We start from the raw sequence: 20,869 nt of genomic DNA, 5'->3' as shown, positions 1-20,869 counted from the left end.
AATATTTGGGGACATGGTTTAGTGGTGGCCTTGGTCGAGCTAGGGTAATGTCTGAATTCAAGGATCTTGGCTGTCTTTTCCAACCTAAACAATTTCATGATAGATGGGCAGCCTAAAAAGCACTAGAAAACAGAGGACTGGGCTTTGGAAGCCCTGGGTTCATTATCCAGATCTTCTGCTTTGGTGGCATTGAGGTGAGCAGGTCCATGGCACCCAGTAATTTCTCCTACCAAATATCATATTTCTTGGGTATTTCAGCCCCAAGGGCAGCACATCTCCTGCCAGCAGTGGTGGTCACAGGCTGAGGCCTGGGATGCACCTATGACACAAGTGTAAGTGGCCAGCAGGAACCTACAGGTAACCAGCTGCCCCCACTCTACTGAGAACCTGAACTGGAGCCTTTGGGGATCTCTGAATTTCCCTGTGGTGTGTTCTCTTTTCTAGGACAGGTCTGAATAAGGCCATCTTTGACTAGACATGATGGAGCTTCCTTCAAAGGAGGTGTTGGATGCCACACCCATGGTCGTTGATGAGCGTGGGTAGGGGAAATCCCAATCAGCCTCTGGCACACAGGAGAGAGGTGAAACAGTCCCAGACTGCGGTCCCACAATGCATCCAGCCTCCACTTTTCCTGGCTGCAGCAGCCAGAGACATTCAGGGCTCAGTCCCCTTTGGAGTGTGACAAATCCCAGCCCTGGGGCTGGGCTGGTGGTAAAATCTGTGGTTTTTTTCTTCTCCATCCTGCCAAGTCAGCTCTAAAATAATGTCTCTGTCTCCTGGAGCTGGGTATGTCCCTGGCTGCAGGCACCAGCACTTTGGTCTCCAGAGGCTTAGAAGAGAAGGCAGTACGTGAAGCCAGAGACAGGGCAGACCCCGAGAGCTCAGACCAGCATACCCGCTCTCAGGATATGAATTTTGGGTTTGGGCAAGCATTTCTTCCAACCCAAGAGGAACAGAAACTCCCTCTCGCTGCTGCAGCTTTTTCTGCTTTCTGGTAGTCTTGAGCCTTCCCAACTTGCTCATTCCAGAGGAGGTGCCCGTGCTTTTGGAAAACAGGCGCTGGTCCCCGCAGCTGCCAGTGGGTACGGCAGGCTACCTGCCCCGGGTGGGGCTCATACAAGCAGATGTCACTTCGTCCCCATGATTCAGCAACTGTCCTCTCGCCACTGGCAGGATGTTTCACAGAGGGGGTTGGAGGAGAGGAACTGCCCGCAAGGGAGATGCCAAACCCAGGAAACATAAAAATTACTCTTAAAATAAAAAGGTCCCGTGCCTTTTTGCTCGGCAGCAGCTCCAGGGCCAGCCAGGGCTCGATTTTCCCCAGCAAACCGAGCAAGGAAACAACACCCTGAGAGAGGAATAATCGTAACAAAGGAAACACATTCCTTCTGCCTTTCAGTTTGTCTTTCCTCAAACAACGTGATAACAGAGTGTTGTTTAAGTTGGCTCATCCACAACATTTTAGGTTGAGTGGTCCCGAGCAGCAGGGACATGGCCAGGGAAGGCACCGGCTGCCACATCGTTTGTTCGATAGTGGGGCAGGGAGGAGGTAAGGCCGTGGAATGTCCTGGCCCACTGTGAACTAACGGGGGCTGCCAGGGGTCAAAGCACAGCTCCCATGGTCCCCCTGACCAGGCAGAATGAGACTGGGGCACTGCCAGCACCCACACCCAGAAACACATCTGCAGAATCTGACCCTGTTTTGGCAAATTTCTTTACCCAGTCAAAAATATCCTTCTCTAAGTGTATTAGTCATGCCCAAAAGAGAATGTGTGCAGGAGGAGAGTGGGAGGTGGGGGTAACACTGCATCCGTGAACTGCAGAGTACAGGAGCTTCAGGGGCTCCCAGACAGCAGCCACTGGCACCAGCACCCTCTCAGTCTCATCTCTAGCACTTGAGGGGTCCATAGGAGGAGAGGCTGGCAGGCACGGCATGGCATGGCAGCATGCCAGAGGTGATGCTCCGTCAGAGTGCAGGAGCCAAAGCAGGAGGAGCACAAGCACAGCAGCTGTGTAGGAATACCTGGGAAGTGCCAGAGGGATTGGATTTAATTTGCTGATTGGTAATGAGGACTCTGATATGCGCTGAGCCAGGCAGGGAGGGAGGCAGGGAGGGGAGAAGAGACTCCTGCCCTGGTGCATCTCACAGCAGCGGTTCTTCAGCACCTCATGCTCAGCAGCTCTGCAGGAAGGTGCTGTTCTGCCAGCCAGCCAATGTTTATCTCCCTCCCTACCTGCCAGGGCCACGGGCCAAGAGAGAGCTGGCAGCACAGAGAAGAAGCAGGTTGTGGGGGCAGAGCCATGGCACTGTCCCAGCTCAGTGACAAAGGACACATTGGGAGCAGTGCAGCACATGGTTCTGAAGAAGCTCCCACCCGGGAAGCAGAAAGTTTCTGCCCTCACCAACCCGAATTTTCCCCCTAAAACTGAGTGTAATGACCCAAAATCATCCTTTCCCTTCCTTGGTGCCCTGTGGCTGCCTATTCTAAGCACCTGCCAGCAGCTCCATCCTCAAAAATATTGTGGCACCCTGGGTCTGGACTTGTCCTGCCACATCCTGTCCCTTATCTCCCTGTGTCCCCAGGGCAGCTCCCAGTATTGGAAAACATACCAGTTAAAAAAATATTTTATATAACTTTAGCCAGGTTTGTTCACCTTTGCCCCGGGAAAGGGAACTGAAGCTTTCTTTCCAGGACATTGTTTCTCTAGGTGAGGCCTGATGGACTTGAGAGGAATGGCAGATTTGTCTTTACAAACAAGCTGTGGGTCTGCTGGTAGATAAAACTAGCATTGAGAGATAAAAGAAACAATGGGAAGGATTCCACTGATGGACAAATGGAAAAAGATATTTGCTTTTACAAATAAGCTTTAGGTTTGCTGCTAAATAAAATTAGACATTGAAAGATGAAAGAAACAATGAAGAAAAACCCTAAATTCCATAAGAATTAAAAATTAAAAGGGGCGGTTATACATTAGAGGGAAATCTCTGGTATCAGGCGTTCTGGGAAGTCTGTACCTCTCAAGTACCTCAGGCAATGGGGAAGAGAGAAGGGAAATGCGGCCAGGAAATTGGGATAAAAGAGGAGGCTGCATCCTCCAAAAATTGGAGAGACCCCAGGGGAATGCCCCATGGCCTCTCCCTTTATTCAAATAAAGCAAAAGGACTCCTCTGTCTCCTTTTTGGACATAAACCTCTGATGTTTGTGGATTAATTTTCCTAACACACTTAACGTACCAATAGACTGGGAGCAGCCCATAGATACCCATAGATAAAAGGCCACCAACAGAATACCAACAGAACCTCAGCGGCCATCTACCAACATCTGCCCCAGACTCTGCCTCTGGCAGAGTTGGAGACATCTCCTCCGGAAAGGACTCATAAAAAATTGAAGAATGAAGATCTAATTAACATCGGAGCTGAGGAGATTCAGATCCAATGGGAAACCAAATGCTGGGGGTTACTCAACTGTAGACCAATGAACTTTGAAACAGTGCATCTCTATGGGTTTTGACTGTATAAGGTTTGGGGAAAATCTTGTAAAAGCATGTGTCATGGAATGATTCTCTCTGCACACCCAGGCTATGTGTGGATTAGATGATTTCTGTGGTACATCCTGGTCAGATAATAAAATAATACCTTGACTCTCTAACATTGAAATGTTGTGGGAGGGTTTTTGTTTTTCCCACAGTTTCAGTGACACCAGGGCAGCAGGAGAATATCCACAGGCAGGAAAGTCCCAGTGGCATCCCAGGCTGGCTCCAGGCTCTCTCTGTGGGGTGATGTCTGCCATGGCTGTGGGAAGATAACAAATACTGCCTGCACTCACCAGCCTCTGGCAGGAAAAACCCATGGCTGGAAGGCTCCAGTGCCAGGCTAACCCAAGCACTGGGTTTGTACTTCTCTGAGTGTCTCTGCAGGGAGCCCTGGAGCACAGCCCACATGTGGCTCCCAGCCACCAAGCGTCCCTCCCACACTGCATGCCCATCTCACCAAGCATCATGCCTCCAAAATTGCCTGTCCAGGATATGTCAGTTGTTCCAGGCCCTCATTTGCAAACCAGCTTCCCAAAAACCAGGGGTAGGGTATGGTGGGAAGGTTGGTGTGCTGGCTCTCAGTGTCTACTTCCAAGAGCTCTGAGATGCAGTGTAGGGACAGGCTCTGTGCTGGGAAAATCACATTGGCTCCTCCTAGAAATACAAACCCTGTGAGTGGGGACTAAAAATCCACAACAGCACTGCACATGCAGCCAGTGGGTTGCTGAAAGGTGCCAGGGGGAAGGGAGCATCCCATGCAGAGCCCACCCAATGCCCAAGAAATTCCTGCCTTTTCCATGGGTGAAGGTGGAACCAGACAGTGATGCCACAATGGAGAGAATCTCCCAACCCAACAGCAGGAGCCACATGACTTCCACCAGTAACTATGGTAACCCAGAGCAAATAAATGCTATTTTCAAACCACGGACAGAACCTCCTCATGAGAAGCCCTGGCTGATGCCCACTGCCAGCTGAGTGCTGGGAGCCAGCATGGATGCCCTGTGGAAGGAAGGATAAAGACCAGCCCCACACAGTGTGCAGTCCTGGATAGGGCATTTCAGGAAAAGAATGGCAGAAAAAAACCAGCTTCTCTCCACACCATTCCCAGGAACTGAAAAAACTGTAGGAACATGGATATTTTCCCAGCTGCATTCACACAGAAGCATGGTATGGAAAAGAGGAAGATCAGAGAGTTTACATAGGATAGGAAAGTCCTGGACAGAGAGATGAGAAGGGAAAGAGATTAGATCAGGATAAATGGGGATGGATAGGATAGGATAGGATAGGATAGGATAGGATAGGATAGGATAGGATAGGATAGGATAGGATAGGATAGGATCAGAGGGTCCTGATTGCCTCATCCGGAAGTCCAGCAGCAGGGAAATCCCAGGTAAGAGTTAATAGCTCAGGGTGGGCATCAGTTAATTAAGACCCAAATGGAGCAAGAGAAACCCCTTTTGCAAATGGCCCAAAGTCCTGACACAGGGAGGGAGGAGGAGCCGGGGGATGGCCCCCAAGGCTGTGACTCCTGCCCTGTGATTTTGGTTATACACTGCAGGAGACATTGAATGAGAAAATGCTCCACAGGGTTTGCTCCGTGGCTGGCCAGCACTTGCTGCTGAGGCTGAGAGCAATGCATCTGCTGCCAGACCTGCATTTCTCATTCCCAATCCCAGCACCAGTTCAGCTCCACTGAGTCTAGCAGACCTCCAGACTGAAAGCCCACCTGGGCTTGTCCTGAGCTGAGCTGCATTTTTAACACCTTAACACAAATTCCCTCTTGGTACCCAGGGGGTCAGAGCATTCCCTGCCTGTCCTGCAACAATGAAATTCCATGCTGGTATCTCTGTACCCAGACCTGTCCTGCAGGGGCAGGGTGCTCCCAGCTGGCTTCACAGATGCCTTCCACCATGCTTTATGTCATGGGCAAAAATACCAGCGTTGCCATGGTTTTTAGAAATAGATCCCCTGGCAAACAACTCTCTAACTTGCCAAAAACCAGTTGGGTCAGGGCAGGTCAGCAGCCCTGGAGTCCCACATGTAGCATGGAGCAGACAGAGTCCAGCACCTGCTCACTGGAAGCAGCTGACAGAAGCTGGAGCCCTCTGAAATTGCTCTCCAGGGTATTTGATCCATGCACAGACAAGGCCCAGGGCAGCAGGAGAGTCATCTGCCATGAGGCCACTCAGAAAATATCTCTCAAAAGGTGGTGGCCCCTCTCGCCTGCACCTGCTGGAAAGCCCACTTCATCCCTCTGCTCCTTCCTTGGCATGGGAACAGGCAACCCAAAATTCCTCTTAGGCTGGGTTTGGTTTGGTGTGGTGCCATGCCATGCCGTGTGGTGAATCCATCTCAAAAGGAAAAGGCAGCACTGGAGATGTCACCCTCACATCCCCCTGGCGATCATGGGCACATTGGTGCCAGCCTGGCGAGCACCTGGTGCCGGGGCGAGGGGGTGAGTGCTGGTTGCTGTGGGAACACGAATTGATTCGGGTTGTTCTGCATCCAGGCTCTGGCCCTTTGCCTCTGATGTTGTGTTCACCTCCCAGTTTGCATTGAATTTTGTTCCTCCTTCTGTTGCCCTTTCCCTGAGGAAGAAATACCCCTGCATCTCCACAAGGCAGAAGCAGAACTGGCATGAGAGCCTCGGTGTCCCCGCTGAGGGCTGGCAGGGGGGCAGTGACATCCTGGGGAGGGCTGGCTGCATGCAGCAGCCATGGGGCCAGGACAGAGCCAGGTTTGACTGAGAGCCCCCAGCCAAGGATGCCACCACTCCTGGGCCTGCTGGCGCAGCTGCAGCAGCAGTGCTGCCAGTGGTGGGAATGCATGGTGCTTTCAAACAGCACTGATGTGGGAAGGACTTCAGTTACTCTTAGGTACCTGCTGCAGCACACCAGGCATGGCAGGGAGCCCAGCGAAGTCACTTGTGCTGTTGTCACTAGGACCAATTAGTCCTTCCCCTCCTCTGGCCCGTGTGGGCTTTGTGCATCCTTGTGTCCACTCACTCCACCGATCACAGACACATCTGGGCCACCAGTGTGGCTTCGCAGGCATCTCAGGAGGATGCTTGGCACACGGTCCCTCCATTGGCCTGGTCAGGAGAGAGTGAGGAGGGCTGGCCAGTCCCGGTGGGTGAAAGGAGGTTGAGGTTTCCAGCACCCAGACCTTCCCTCTGTGCAAACCCTTAAGAGTGTTGGCACCGGGATGTGCAGGGGGAACCACACTGACTCCACCGTGACCTCCACCCGGGTAGGAGGAGGCTGAATAAATACATGCCGCAGGGAAAATGTAAAATGCAATGTTTTGAAAGGAAATTTTGTTGCCAAGAGCTTAAAAAAAATATCCTTGCTGTGAATCAGCAATTTCAGGTGAAACCCAATTTATTGGACCTTTAGTGCTGGAGAACTGAGACCCAGAGACATTGAGTGAGTCCCAAATGAAGAGCATGGGAGGAGGAGAAGGAAGGAGAAGAGGGCTTGGCTCAAGGTGCTGGACCACATTGCAGGGGAAAGGAGACTCCCGGCATCCCGCAGTTCCAAAGGTGGAAGGAGGGACGCTCGGCCCTCGCGGCTCAGCCTCTCCGGAGACACGGCATCCCCAAGGCGTCACCACCGCCGCAACTCGTGAGCTCACAGCTACAGGGGGCTCTTTGTTCCCCGTGATGGCCACTGGCCGGCAGATGGAGCGACGAGCGGGGATGGGGCCGGATGGTCTGCGGGAAGCCGCCAGCCAGGAGGGGCAGCAGGGCCGGGCTGCGGCTGGCGCGGAGCTGGCACAGAGGAGGAGACGGCAGCACCGCGGTGTATGCGGCCAGGGCTGCCCGCCGGGACCCGGGACAGGCACAGGGAGAGAGCGGGTGCAGACACAGGGGGAAGAGCCTCCTTTAGGGGCCCTTAAAATCCACCCTGGCCCCTGGATCCCTGCTCCAAATATTGTTGCTGCTGTTGCTCCAGTCTGTTGGTGTCCTTGGGGCTTTGAAGCTCTTTCCCAACGACACAACAGCACCCATCACCCACGGATAAATTCCATGGAGCAGATATCCGGGCTCATCGCTGCCAGCCAGGATGCTCATGTCACACTCTGCCTGGGCTCCGCACCTTGCGAGGTCCCCTCACTGCATCCAGGCCGGGCACAGTGTTGGGAGAGATGCCCACTATAGGTGACGGCTGGTGGCAGCACGGCCAGACCCAGCCCAGGTGAGCACCAGGAGGGCACAGACCTGAGCACCAGGGTGGGATGAGGCACCACGGGCCAGGCCCCATCTCCCCTCACCAGCCCAATTCTGGTGAACAAACTGCTGATGCTGCCAGTGGCCTGAGGGGTGAGAAATTCACTCAGTGACCAATTGCTCTGGACCCTGGAGGCAGGGATCGCCCTGTGATAGTGAAAGGTTAATCTGAGCTGCTGGAAACACTGCTAGGAGTGATAGCCACCACCACAGGGCGATGACAATGATGACCACACTGAAAAGGAACATGTCCCAGGGTGGAAAAGTAGCAATGGGGGCAGTGGTGCTGCTGGTGGCAGTGATGATCATTGTGGTGTTGGTGGCAGTTATGATGGCGGCAGTGGGGATGCTGGTGGCAGTGGTGGTGGCAGTGGTGGTGGTGACAGTGGCAGTGTGCTCCACACATGGGACGTACAGCCCATGCACCCACCTCTGCCAGGGCTCAGGACAGGGTCCACCTCTGCGGCTCTGATCCCCAGCCCACTGCTCCTCTCTGTGCCTCCAGACAGCCTCTGCCATGGGCCATGTGCTGGATGTCCCCATGAAGACCTGGTGACAGTCTGCCACAAGACAGTCTCCCTTTCAGAACCAGTGTGCCCTGCTGTCAGTCCCCAGCACATACCAGCCACCTCTGCCCACTGAAGTGCCAGGGCCCTTTGTGCTCAAGAATCAGCAAGGAATTTGCCGAAGTAAATCCTGTCCTCAGCTTCCCTGTGGGCTCTAACAAGGCTGAGGTGGCCAGAAAAGTGGCAACATGGGGGAAAAGGCAGGTGGCCCTTGAGTAATTAAGGTGTTTTGGGACATGGAAAGCTCAGCCAGATTTGTGGCAGCAGGAACTGTTAATGACCCCCAAAATCCTGGGAAACAGAATGGCATGAATCACCTTTCCAGAATGGGCTGTAGAAGCATCCCCCTGGGATGTTTTGGGATGGGGTTGGCTCAGGGGAGTGCCTGCAGGAGAGAGCAGGTGGCAGAGCCTCTGGAGGGATGATACCATGGTTCAGACCCAGCACACCCACTTGCCTCCGGCCCGGGGCTGGTTGTCACATCCAAGGGAGCAGGACCGATGGATGGGATGGGAGTAGAACTCAGCAGATGTTACTGGTACTGGACCCTCGGTGGATGTGGAGTGCAGGGGCTGGAAGGCCCTAGAGGGGACCCCAAGCCAGCAAGGCCCCATAGGCACAGCTGATGCCTCGTGGGAAGCTCACAACAGGTCACCACAGCTTAGGCGACAGGGCCTGACAGGGAAGGGGGCACAGCGTGCAGGGAAGGCACAGGGCCGGTGGCACATGGCACACAGGATGTGCTGCGGAGAACATGGCACCAGGGTCACGGCACGTGGGACACAGGATATGGCACGGGGAACACGGCACACGGCAATGGGATGCATCATGGGGGATGCGGCACTGGAACACGGTACACAGACACGGGGATACGCGGCAGAAGCCGCGTCCTGCGGTCAGGTAATGGGGACACTGCCCGGGTGGTACTGCAGGGACACAACACAGGGACGGGACAGGGGGACAGGACACACGGACAGGACACACGGACAAGACAGGGGCTCGAGCCACGCGGACACGACACGAACATCACCGGCCCGAGGCAAGGCCGCCGCCACGCGGGCGGGGCCGTTACGAGACACGCCCCTTATGCTAATGAGAGCTGAATCACGCTCAGCGGACCGCGGCCGCCGGGCAGGACGGGCTCAACCAGGCGGCGCGGAGGGGGGAACGAGGGAAGGGCATCAGAGCCGGGCTGCCAGCGCAGCCAAGCGCCGCCGCCGCTGCGACCTGGGAGCGCGCGGAAGAGCTCGGATGCCGCTGACCTCGCCGGCGGCCGCGCCGCGGGAACGGGCTCGGGGCGCGGGGAGAAGGAGTGAGGAGCGTACGAGCGGGCGTCCCCCCTGCCGCGCGCGTGGTGTGCGCCGAGGGCGGGTCGGGCGGGGGTGGTGGGTGCGATCACGTGACGGGCGGGCCGCCGCCATTTTGTCCTGCGGAGGCCGTATTTAGGGCGCAGCGCGCGCGCCGCCGCCACTCCTGCCGGGACGGAGCTTCCGCGCCTCGGGCCCCGCCGCCCCCCGCCCTGCGCCCCGGCTCCCGTCGCGCCTCCGCCATTTTGTGGCCGAGCATTGCCCGCCGAGGACCGGCGCCGCGGCGGAGCTTTCCGCCTTTCCCCCGCCCTCTCGCGCTTCCACTCTAGCGGCGCCTCGGCCCGGCTCGCGCAGCCATGTCCTCCGGCGCCAGCCCCGAGTACGCCTCCTTCTTCGCCGTGATGGGCGCTTCGGCCGCCATGGTCTTCAGCGGTGAGCACCGACCGGCAGCGGGAGAGGGTGGGGAGGAGGGGGAGCACGGTGTGGGGGAAGCGGCTGCTTTTTCCCCGTCGCTCCCCTGCCCCGACGGGGCGCCATCGGCGGCGGGGGCTGGAATTCTTCGGGCCCGAGGGCCTCCTCCCCCACGCCCTCCCCCGCTCCATCCGGGCTCTCGGGGGCAGCGGAGGGTCCGTGCTGGTGACGTCACCGCTGGCGGAGCCCCCGGGGCCACGTGACTGCAGCGGCACCGCCCGAGCCTTCCCCCCCCCCCCCCGCCCTTCCTCCGGGCACCCGCGGGCCGGGGTCTCCCCGTGGCCCCCCGGGGCGCGGACGCGGTGCTGGTGGGGTGTCGTGCCCCCGGAGCCGGCTCCCCGCGGAGTCCCTGCGGCTCTGCCTGCCCTGGCCTCCGCGGCGCCGGCGGCGCTTCTCCCACTGTGAATCGGACGTGGTTGGTGTCTAAACCATTCCCCGGGTAACGCAAGACCAGTTTTTAATGGGATTAAATATAAATGTGCCGTCGTTTGGCGGTCAGTCCGCCTTAGACGTTAATGCCATTGCAGGCAACGGACGGGCTCCTGAACTACCCCGTGGAACGGGGGTGCTGGGGCACGGGGGAAGCCCTGCTCCATGGCCCTCCCTCTGCGTCTCCAGGTAGCGACCTCAGTGCGCTATAAATTGGGTCATCCTGCGGCACTGCTCTCCCCACTGAAGAAACGCAGATGTAGGGACCATAAATGCTGGTTTACACCAGAAAGACCATGTTTTAATGCACTGTCTCTCAGAGCCTTGTTATACCTCCTACAGAAGTTGACTGCTGTTCCTGCACAGCATTTGCTGGTCTCTGATGGGTGCAGACCTGCTGTTCCCTTTGGGATCTAACATGGGGAAGGCTTCAGCTGTTTTTTTCCCCAAATGCAAATGTCACAGTAATTGGGAATAAAACAATAAGGAGCCTATCTGGCTTTCCCTTCTGAAGGCTTAGCCCATGTCTCCACAGACATGAACATACTTACTGGTCTTTGGCTCCCTTCTAGTATGGAATTGGTTGTAGCTCAAGCTGTGTAAGTGCTGTTGAGGTGCTTGGGATCTCATTGTGTTAATATGGCCTCTGGGCTGGTGGCTGGGTCTGCAGGATGGATTTTGGGAAGCTGCTCTTGATTGATGAGTGTGGGAGATGAAATCATGCAAAGAGCCAAGTGGACAGTGAATTAAAACTAGTGTTTGAGAGGAAGCTGTCTAGCCATGCTGGTGTGGGCACCATGGACTGGTTCCACACCAGTCATGTTTGTGACTTTAATTTTTGATAAAAGCTTGGTTAGGTATGTTTAGTCTTGCGTAGTTTGTACCTGGTGGTGGGATGCAGATGTCCATGCTGAGGGCAATCAGTGGCCTGCCACCTTGGATTTCAGATATTGTACTCATGCTTGACAGGTAAAAATTTTCCTGAAAACTCAATGGTTGAAATGCCATAGGAGCCAGAGTTGGGACTGCTGACCTACCTGCCTCTTGGCTACTGAAGATAATGGAGGAAGAAACTAAGACCTAGTTACTTGTTGAAAAAATAGTCAACAGTTGACTGCATTTTGCAAAATGGTCCTAAATAGCGAGCTTTCCTTCCAAGGAAGGAGTTGCTGGTTTCCTCTTGCAAAATGGATTTTGGAAGTAAAAGAGCATGGCTGTATGGCTTCAGACACCACATTTGTGACGTGTGAATGTGCTTCAGCTGAAACATCAGTGAGGGATGCGGGCTTGAGTCAGCGCTTTAACAGGTATTTGGAGTGGTGCTGGCATGTCTGAACCAGCAGAGAAGCCTTTCCTAGAAGCTGTAGCATGACAGCATGGTGCTCTGGGATTGCAAGGGGAAGGTTTGAGTAGGGGAATGCAAAGTCCCTGCATAAGCTGTGTGGATGAAGGTTTGGTATCTGTCATGTTGCAGCCAGTTTGTGAGAGGTCCTTGATGCAGAATCTGTGTCAAGTAGTCCTGGATTCAATGAGCTGAGAGGTCTATCCTGACCTCAGCAATGTTGCAATGCCAGCAGGTCTGAGCCATGCAGGTACGCTTGCCAGGGCCAGTGATGTGTTCAGGTGCTGAACAACAGGTTATAGACACTGCTGATGGGAAATTGTTTCTTAGATGTGGCTGTTCAGTGAAACAGTTTGTATTTTTAAGGCAATATGGCAGAAGTGTCAACATAGGATAAACTAAAACTTGCAATGCTGTGTAGCTTTTGTAACAGATGTGTTGCATCACAACATGTTCTGATGGTAGTTGTTAAAAAAAACCCTGATTTTGAAGTAAGGAGCTAAATCTGGACAAGCAGTGTAAAACTCTAAAATTGTCCTGGATCAGTGTTACTTAGTGCAGTGAATCATGTCTGACTCATGCTATAGCTAAAGATCACATTCTTGTGGAGCTTGTAGTTCCAAGACATGTTTCTAGTAAACATGTTCAGGTTCTGCACTGTCCAGACTAGTTTGATGTGAAAACAAGTGACTTGGAGCAGTCCTGTATGCTACGTGAGCATTACTTGCTGATGGTAAATAGATAGCAGAACTTGTTCTGGTCAGCAAGAGACAAGAGCAGGCTGCTGTGACCTTGGCCATCTTTGAGCCTGTCTGGTTATTTGCAGATTACAACTTGTTCTCATTGCTGCAGTTCCTTATTTCCCATATGTGAAATGTGATGGGTCAGGTGCGGTTGAGTGATTAAATTATTGTAGCTTTTTCATGTGATTTGAGCACATCAGAATGGACAAATGTGGTGTTGGGCGGAGCTGTCTGGTTCTGTGTGTGCTGGTGCTCTGTGCAAAGCTGTCACAAGTGTGCCCACTGTGCCCTCCATGGTGAGAGGAATTGTCCTTAGGCCTGAACTCCAGCTGGGCATTCGGTGCCTTCAGTACCTGCTGCACTGCCAAGCAGTTGGAAGACTCTTCATGAAGAGAACTTTAGCCACTAGTGTTAAATTAGTCCTGTGTCTTCTAATTTTTGCTGCAGTGATGTAGTACTTTTGTTTTAAACTAAGCCTTTAGATATCATAGCAGTTGGTTGGCTTTTAAGAGACCTCCATGGTGAAATAGCTGGCTCAGAACATGTAGTTTGATGCAGCTGACAGCCCTGCACAGTCTGATTCTGGAAGGCATTATGACTATAAACAGCTTGCATCCTCAAAGGCAAATGGCACCTGTGCTTCCCAAAATACTGTCTGAGAGGTGGGTAGGTGGAACAGGAGAACTGCTTGCAGGTAAAATGAAATGGTGGAGTGCAGCTCAAGGTAATTTTCTGCTCCAAATGAGGGTGCTTGTGATGTGGGCAGGTGTGTGAGCTACCAGACTGTCTGCAGTAGAGATTAGCTTAAGCTTTTGTCCTTTACAGCAAGTAAAGCAGTGGATGGCTAAGACCTAAGTGCTGTTACAGAAGTGAGGTAGGCGATGTTTCTACAGCTTGAGAATGAGGGAAGGCATCTCAGCAAGGGCATCATTTCCTCTCAGTAAATGCCAGTCTTGAGAACATCTGAAAATGAGATGGATCGTCAGTATAAAGCATTGGCTCTGCAGAACATGGCTTAAGCAGTTATGCTGCAGGATGTGCAGTTTGTACTGTGGCTTCCTGATGGATCCTTGTGTCACCCTGGAGTCACTACACAGCCTGCAGATGCTTCCCCTGTGGTGGGAACACTGGGCGCAGCAGTGGACATGAATGAGAGCTGCCTCAGGACCTCCTGGTCGGCTTTTTTCCTTCTTAGAACTGGCGTCTTCCATCTCCAGAGCCTGACTGGTTGCACACAGATGTTGCCAAGTGAACGATATCCTCGCCTGACCAGGCTGTTGGGTACTTCTTGAAGCAATGCTTTGCAGCAGTGTGTGCTTCTCCAGTGAGGCATAACTGGCTGCACTCACTTCCTTCAGACTGTGAATCCTGTGAGCACGAGGCCTTGGGTCAGGCTGCTGTGGCCACAGGAGTGTCTGCTGGGTGCAGACGGGGAACATGGGCTGTCCCATGCCACAGCAATGGGACAGCAGAGCTGTGGGTGCTGCTGAGTCCTCTAAGCTCCCCTGAGACCCCCTAGTTGGGAAGGGGTCTTACTAAGTGGTGTAACACACTGCTCTGCCAGACAGTACCTGGAATACACTGGTCACCTGGTTTTGTGAAATGGGTCATCTTTAAGGTGTTGGGAGGGAGCCTCTATGATGATAAAGATACATAACAAGTGTCTGAATGGACTTTGCTGCTTGCAGAAGGACAAGCCTGTGCTCCATGGTATAAATGCTTTACCATACTTACAAAATCAAACAGCTCTGTGTGCTGGGTCAGACAATCCAGTTGAAGCAGCTCTTGGACAATTGACTGGCAGATGCTTTATTTTCCTTGAACTGCTGCTATTACAGCAGTGTCTCAAGGAGCTGGTGTTTTTTTAAAGTTAAATTCTCAGATATACTGACCCAAGACTAGAAGGCCTGCCAGTCTTGGAGAATTTTTGATAATGTTGTAGGCTGACAGTGCCAGGCCTGGTGGAAATACCCACACCCTTTCATTACATTATGGAAGAACAAAAAGTTATCCCTAATCCTGAAACAGGTGACTCACTAAAGGGTTCAGCGCTTACAGCTTCCTGTAGGGCAGCCTCGTGGTTTACTCCTCATGTTTTCATTGTGGAAACAGGCTTCAGCCAGTGTGATGGCAATTTGCATAGGCTCCAGTACAGTTCCCCTAACGAAGCTTGTCTGTTCTGTACAGATGCACCTGGGCAGAGCGGCAGGATTTTTCCAAAAGTATCCATTACTGTAACCTGAGGTAGAGCTGTTGAATGTGGTGAGGTGGGAGGGGGCAGGGCCAACCTGTGGGAAGCAGCCTGTTTCTTTGGAAGTGTCCAGGTTTCTGGTATGGCAAAGCAGGGACTGTACTTGACCTGAATGTCACCTCTAACATTTCTCCAGCCTTTTAAGAGCAGCCTGCTCAGGGATGAATAGATGTTGGTGAGTTGGTGCCTGTCTGCTCCCAGGGAAGCCTGCCTACTGCAGAGGGTAGCCCATTTGATAATTATTCATTTTAAAAGACTCCAGATGTAAGTGCTCATCCCAAATGGTCCTTCATGCTTGCTGTGATGGTAACCAGTGGTATCCTAATTTGAAATCTGACTTTTATTACTAGCTCACTTCTCATGCAGGTGAGTTCTGTGTGTTAGTGCTCTAGAAATCTCTTGCATGCAATGTGGAAATCTGCTTCACCATGGTGGGACATGGGAGGTATCCCTGGCTTTGAATGGACCAAATGCTGCTGGAGTGTATGTGGCTGGTTCTGAGCCTGTTCCTGGGCTGAGCCTGTCTCAATGTATCCACTGGTGAAACTGGATCTGTGCTACTGGATCTCCTGACTTGGAAGGCTCCTCACAGCCTCTTTCTGTATCAAGGGAGTGACTTGAATCTGATTTAACTGCAAGGTTACGCTTCTTGGTGTGTGTGTGACCTGACTAAGCACAGTCACCTGCTGGAGCTGGAAAAGGTTGGTTCTGATGCTGGGAGTGCCCTTGATCTGAAGAGCAGGATGCTGCATGGAAAGCTGTGGCAGTGGCAAGACTAAGACCAGTCTTCAGTCTTTGACACTACAGCCTATCTGGCAAGTGACTGTCTAGTTTATACTTGATCCTGGAGCTGCACAGCCTCACTCCCTCTGCTGTGACTTTTAAAGGGACAGATATGGTAAGGTGCCAGGCAGCATATTCTCAGCCCTGAGGGGAAGGCATTTTGCCACCAGGAGCAGTACATAAATCAACTCTGGGCTGTGAGTTCAAGTAGTAAATAAAGTATTTCACAAGGGGGTTAACCTTTGAAACAGGCTTACTGGGAGTAGGTGATCTTGAATGATATGCATTGCAACTTCTCTGTATTGTAACACCATTGAACTTCCAAATGGCACAATTCCTGGTTAGAGACCAGCATGGATTCTGACTCTGGTGAACTAGATAGGTGGAGTGCTTCTCCACCTGCCAGGTAAATGTTTTGACAGGTCTACCTCTTTAAAGGTAGTGTTTGGAGCTTGCTTGGCCTGTATGTTAGAGGTGAGGGAGCTGGATGAGCTGACACAGAAACCCAGAGTCTGCTACCCAGATGTGTAGCAGAGGTACAGCTCTTGCCCCATTTCCAGTGTCTGCCACGGAGATCTCCTCAAACCCTGTTTACTGAGATTTTCCGTTGTTTAGAGCTGCTGCAAGATAGAGGTGAAGGTGTGCAGGAACATTGTCCAGGGTGTCCATAGCCCAAAACTGAGTGGCTGTGCCATGGTGGGAAGCAGGTATTGTCTTTACCACATTGCCTGTAATACTGAGATAATGTCAAAGATGCAAGGACAACTTGCCAGGCTTGTGAAGCTGCTAGTAAACTTGCCAGGCTAGTAAAACTCCCTTGTAAGGTGTTGGAGATGTCTCTTGGTTGGGGTGGTGGTAAAGGCTTCCTTGGGAGCAGATGTGCCGAGCTCTGAAGCTCTGTGTGGCCACCAGTGGGAGTTCAGTAGAATTTCAGTGACATCTTAGACTGTCATGTGAAGACTGGTGAACATAGGCTTTCTTTCAAACTGTGTCTAAAACAAGTTCAAGACATAAGATCTGACCTCTTCTGGGATTTTAACAGGGACTGACAAACTCGTGCTGCATTGCCCCTCCACAAAAGCTTGAGCAAGCTGACTTTCTTGTAAGTGGGATTACAAAATCACCTTCTCTAATGCATCACTGCATTAATTGCAACACCCTCAAGTAGCTTCATGCTTGGAGGAAGTGATGAGTGATATAACTTTAAATAGTGAACTTCCCTCATAAGCCTCTGCATTTTTGAGATGTTTGTAAAAGATTGCAGACAGGAGAAGTGGTTTCTGCTAAATTCTATACCCAGGGTAGACAGTGGAACCAGGATTCAGGCTTAGTTCCAGTCCTTATAAGGTGCTTCATCCAACAAAAAGGTTTCCTAGTTCAAGTCAGTGCTTTCTTTCTAGACTTCCTAAGGACTAGGCCCTAAACAGAGCCATCACTGAAATGACTGATTAAGTCCATGTGCTAATTTTGAGGTTAATCTTATATTTGCAGATAGAACCTGCTCCTGGCTCAGGCTTCCTAAGTTGGGTTCTAGTTCTGAATAGCCCAAATAGCCCTTTACATCACTTGGTGCCAGTCAAGGTTCAAGAGCTTTGCTAGCACAGAACAAATTGGTAGTTAATGAGACTTTCCCTTCAGGTTTTTGTAACTAAAACTGAACTTCCTCCTGAGAATGAACCTTCTGTTAGTGCAGTGGTGCTGCTTGTTTGAATGGTGTGGAGGTCTAGTGCCAAACCAGGAAGATGACTACTCTAAATATGGGCTTTATGGGAGTGCTGAGTGAGAAGCAGGAAAGCATGTATCCAAATACCTCCCAGCAGCTCTTCAGGACAAGGTGCACAATCTCACGCTTTAATACTGGTGTAAGACAGTGACAGATCTTTGTAGAATAAGCAGGTCTCCCTTGGAGAAACCTTAAGTTTTCTGTGGGTGGAGCAAACTTAACTATTAAGTTTCAGAACAGTAAAAGACTTTAAATGCCCATGGTTTAAGTACATTCCAGCAGTGTTTTAGAACAGATGCAAGAACATTTTCTTGCCAAATAGGACTGACCTCTGAGGACAATCTTGATGGTGTCAGAAAATGAGACTGCCTGCCCTTCCATATGCTTGTCTCTGCTGCTTCAGGGACTTATTCCTGGCTGGCAGCTGACATGCATGTCATCTCTGGATGATGGTGAATACAGTAGGAAGCTGTGGAGTTCCCAGAGTACTCCCCAGTAAGGCTGAAAGGAAAAGTGTATTTTCAAGTACTGTAGAATCAAAGAATGAGGTACTTGAGGAAGCTTCTGTGAGACTAATACAAAGTTTTCAAGTCAGAAGTTACTTAGGAATAGTGCTTTAGATTCTTCCAGCAGGTCTCAGGTACAGGTGATAAACCCATCATCCTGTGCAGGTCTCTGCATGCTCAGGTGTTGACAGAGATGATGAGGAAACCTTAGGTGTAAGGTGGTTGTGGTCCTCTATAACCTACAAGCCAAACTCTTCTTTGTTGTTCCAGTAGTAGCATTGACAAGTGTTAGGACCGGAATCCTTCACAGGTGAGGTCACACTCTCCATGTGCCAGAACCTTTCTCCAATGAATGACGTGGAGCAGTAATATTTGAGTTGGTTTCTATATCAGTGTGTCTGAAGCTGCAGTGACACATTTAACTCCAGGGCCAAAGCATAGGCAGATGGGTTTTGTGGGAGTTCAGTTCAGGTGGCCCAGCTCTCAGCTGTGTTCTGCTGGGATAGACAGATGTGCTTTGTTGAGCCTTGCAGTGTGGATTCTGGGAGGGCACAAACACTTGAGTTCCCCTTGGGACTGGGTTTTGGCCCCTAAGCAGGGGCATGGATGGCTGCTAGGGGTGTGCCCTGCTGTGAAGCTGGCCTGGAAAGATGTTCTGCTATCAGTAGTGTTTGAACAGCACCTCTTATTCATCTTTGGAATAGGACTCTGGGTAGGTCACTTCCTCATCCCTTAGGAGAGTATTCCTGGCTGACATGTGACAATGTTAGTTTTGCACAATCCTTCCTTGTGCTGACTTAGCTGTTCTAATTGCAGCCTAGTGAAAGAAATGGTATCTGGGGACGTGTTTAATGCATTTTTTTTTTCTCTTCCAGCCTTGGGAGCTGCATATGGAACAGCAAAGAGTGGCACAGGCATTGCAGCCATGTCTGTCATGAGGCCTGAGCTGATCATGAAGTCCATCATCCCTGTGGTCATGGCGGGTATTATAGCAATCTACGGCCTTGTAGTGGCAGTGCTCATTGCCAATGCCCTCTCACCTGAAATCACGCTATTCAAGTAAGTTGTTGCAGCTGGTGGTTCTGTTTCAGACTGTCCTGTCACTTGTTTGATGCTCTGTGTGTGGGTGGTTTTGGCTCAAGGCCCCTGGAAGGGCTGGCAGTGCTAAATGCTGCATGGCTAGGCTTAGGAGCATGGGCTGGATTCCAGCTGTCCTGCCGGATGCCTCAGCCCCCGTGGAGTTGGCTGTACGGGTGGTTACAAATCAGTTGGGCATCCTACTGCTCTTGTGGTGGGGCTGTGGCTTGAAAGAAGCCATGGCAGCACTAGGATAGGAGGCAAAGCTTGTGTCATGATGCCAGACTCTAGACCTGGATGCACAGGTGTTTCCAAAACTGTCTAAGTAGATCTGCTGTTGCCTGGGAGATGGAAGTAAATAATTAATACTGCTTTTGCTTCTTGTGCTGGTAAGTCAATCCTTGAGCTATACATTGGGCCTCTAGCAGCTACAGTCTGAAACTTAGTCTCCTTTTGGCTTCTGAGAACAGCTGGAACTGGTGTGATTGAGCCCTTTTGCAATTAAACAATGCTGCTGAAGTGTGACAGGTATCTGTGTTGCTGTACAGGCTGTACCTATGAGCACTGTGCTTGGCCTAACAAGACGTGGTCTAAAACAGCAGATATAAATGGCCCTTTGCAATTACCAGGTGAGCAGACACAGATAGGGACTGCTCCACAGGACTGCTCTCCTCCTTGGAAAACCAGACCATTCCTGCCCAGCTCCTGCAGTGCAAGACACCTGAATGTGCTGTGGCTGTATACAAGATTGCTCACAGTTGGAGATGAGCAGCTACTAACAGGCTGCACAGCACCATGGGACAGGCATTGCTGCAAGTGTTATTAAGTGCTGTTCTGACAGCACACTGAGCCTGCTAGTGGCCAGATGAACCCAGTAACTCAGTTGGTGAGCCACACATGAACATCAGGGGAAGATCCTTCACTGCTGCCTATCTTTAAGTATCAGAGTTGGGAGTATCAGTAAGCATCTGCTTTGAGACACATTGGGCTTGGTGAAAGAGTTAGGGGCTTAAGGCTGGGTGTCCTGTTCCTTGCCACTGAAAATTCTTCTATCTCTGTCCCACAGGAGCTTCCTTCAGCTGGGTGCTGGCTTGAGTGTGGGTCTCAGCGGCCTGGCTGCTGGCTTTGCCATTGGCATTGTGGGTGATGCAGGCGTCCGGGGCACAGCACAGCAGCCCAGGTTATTTGTGGGGATGATCCTCATTTTGATCTTCGCTGAAGTCTTGGGTCTCTATGGCCTCATTGTTGCCCTTATCCTCTCCACGAAGTAAATGTTGCGGTATGTTGTAAAGAGATGTAACAAATCTACATTTAACAAAAAAAAAAAAAAAAAAGCTCCAGAATGAAAATGGTTTCTCCAATGTGTACAGTTGTCCCAATTTGGTAGTTGATCTCTTGTAAATGCGCAATATATGTTAGTGGCTCGTCTGTCCTGTGTGTACTTCAATATTAACTTGCATGGGTTGCTCCAGGCCTGCTGCATGGCTTGGGGTGGCCCATGTGCAATTTTCCACCCATTGCTGTTAGTATTTTATGTATAAATATGAACTAGAAATGTAATTTTTTCTCTTCACTGGATGTTTATTTATAAAAGACTTGACATGTTCATACATGTATGGAGCAAGGATTTTCAATTTCCCATGCTATATATATTAATCTTATATATAGGTAGATTACACTGTGGGGTAAATTGTAAGTGCAGAGAATTCCTTGGATGTAATTTTGATTCTAAAGGTTGCTGTAGTGTCCTGGTATTGGAGTATGAGAATTTTGTGTTTTATTACAGCAATTGTCCGAAACACTCCTGTGTTTCAATAGTAACTGCATATGCTCCAGCATCAGTCGTGCACCCAGTGTTGGGTTACAAACTTCTACCATGTTTCGAAATAAAACTTCCTCACTACATTGA

General features: G+C 51.4%; 1 protein-coding gene across 1 annotated transcript; it reads left to right on the top strand.

The window, feature by feature from the left end:
- The first annotated feature begins 9,740 nt into the window (after nt 1-9,740).
- On the top strand, nt 9,741-20,869 carry ATP6V0C (ATPase H+ transporting V0 subunit c). The gene is made up of 3 exons (XM_053957384.1): nt 9,741-10,067; nt 18,759-18,942; nt 20,027-20,869. The coding sequence occupies exons 1-3, from the start codon at nt 9,992-9,994 to the stop codon at nt 20,229-20,231; spliced, it is 465 nt and encodes a 154-aa protein (XP_053813359.1). The 5' UTR covers nt 9,741-9,991; the 3' UTR covers nt 20,232-20,869.

This window comes from Vidua chalybeata, chromosome 16 (genome assembly GCF_026979565.1).
Source record: "Vidua chalybeata isolate OUT-0048 chromosome 16, bVidCha1 merged haplotype, whole genome shotgun sequence".
Taxonomy (NCBI): domain Eukaryota; kingdom Metazoa; phylum Chordata; class Aves; order Passeriformes; family Viduidae; genus Vidua; species Vidua chalybeata.
This window is presented reverse-complemented; position numbering and strand designations above follow the sequence as displayed.

Bases quoted from the DNA above. Each gene is read 5' to 3' on its own strand.
- ATP6V0C (XM_053957384.1), top strand. From the start codon at position 9,992: ATGTCCTCCGGCGCCAGCCCCGAGTACGCCTCCTTCTTCGCCGTGATG. The intron at 10,068-18,758 runs GTGAGCACCGAC...TTTCTCTTCCAG, and splicing joins GGCCGCCATGGTCTTCAGCG to CCTTGGGAGCTGCATATGGA. The intron at 18,943-20,026 runs GTAAGTTGTTGC...TCTGTCCCACAG, and splicing joins CCTGAAATCACGCTATTCAA to GAGCTTCCTTCAGCTGGGTG.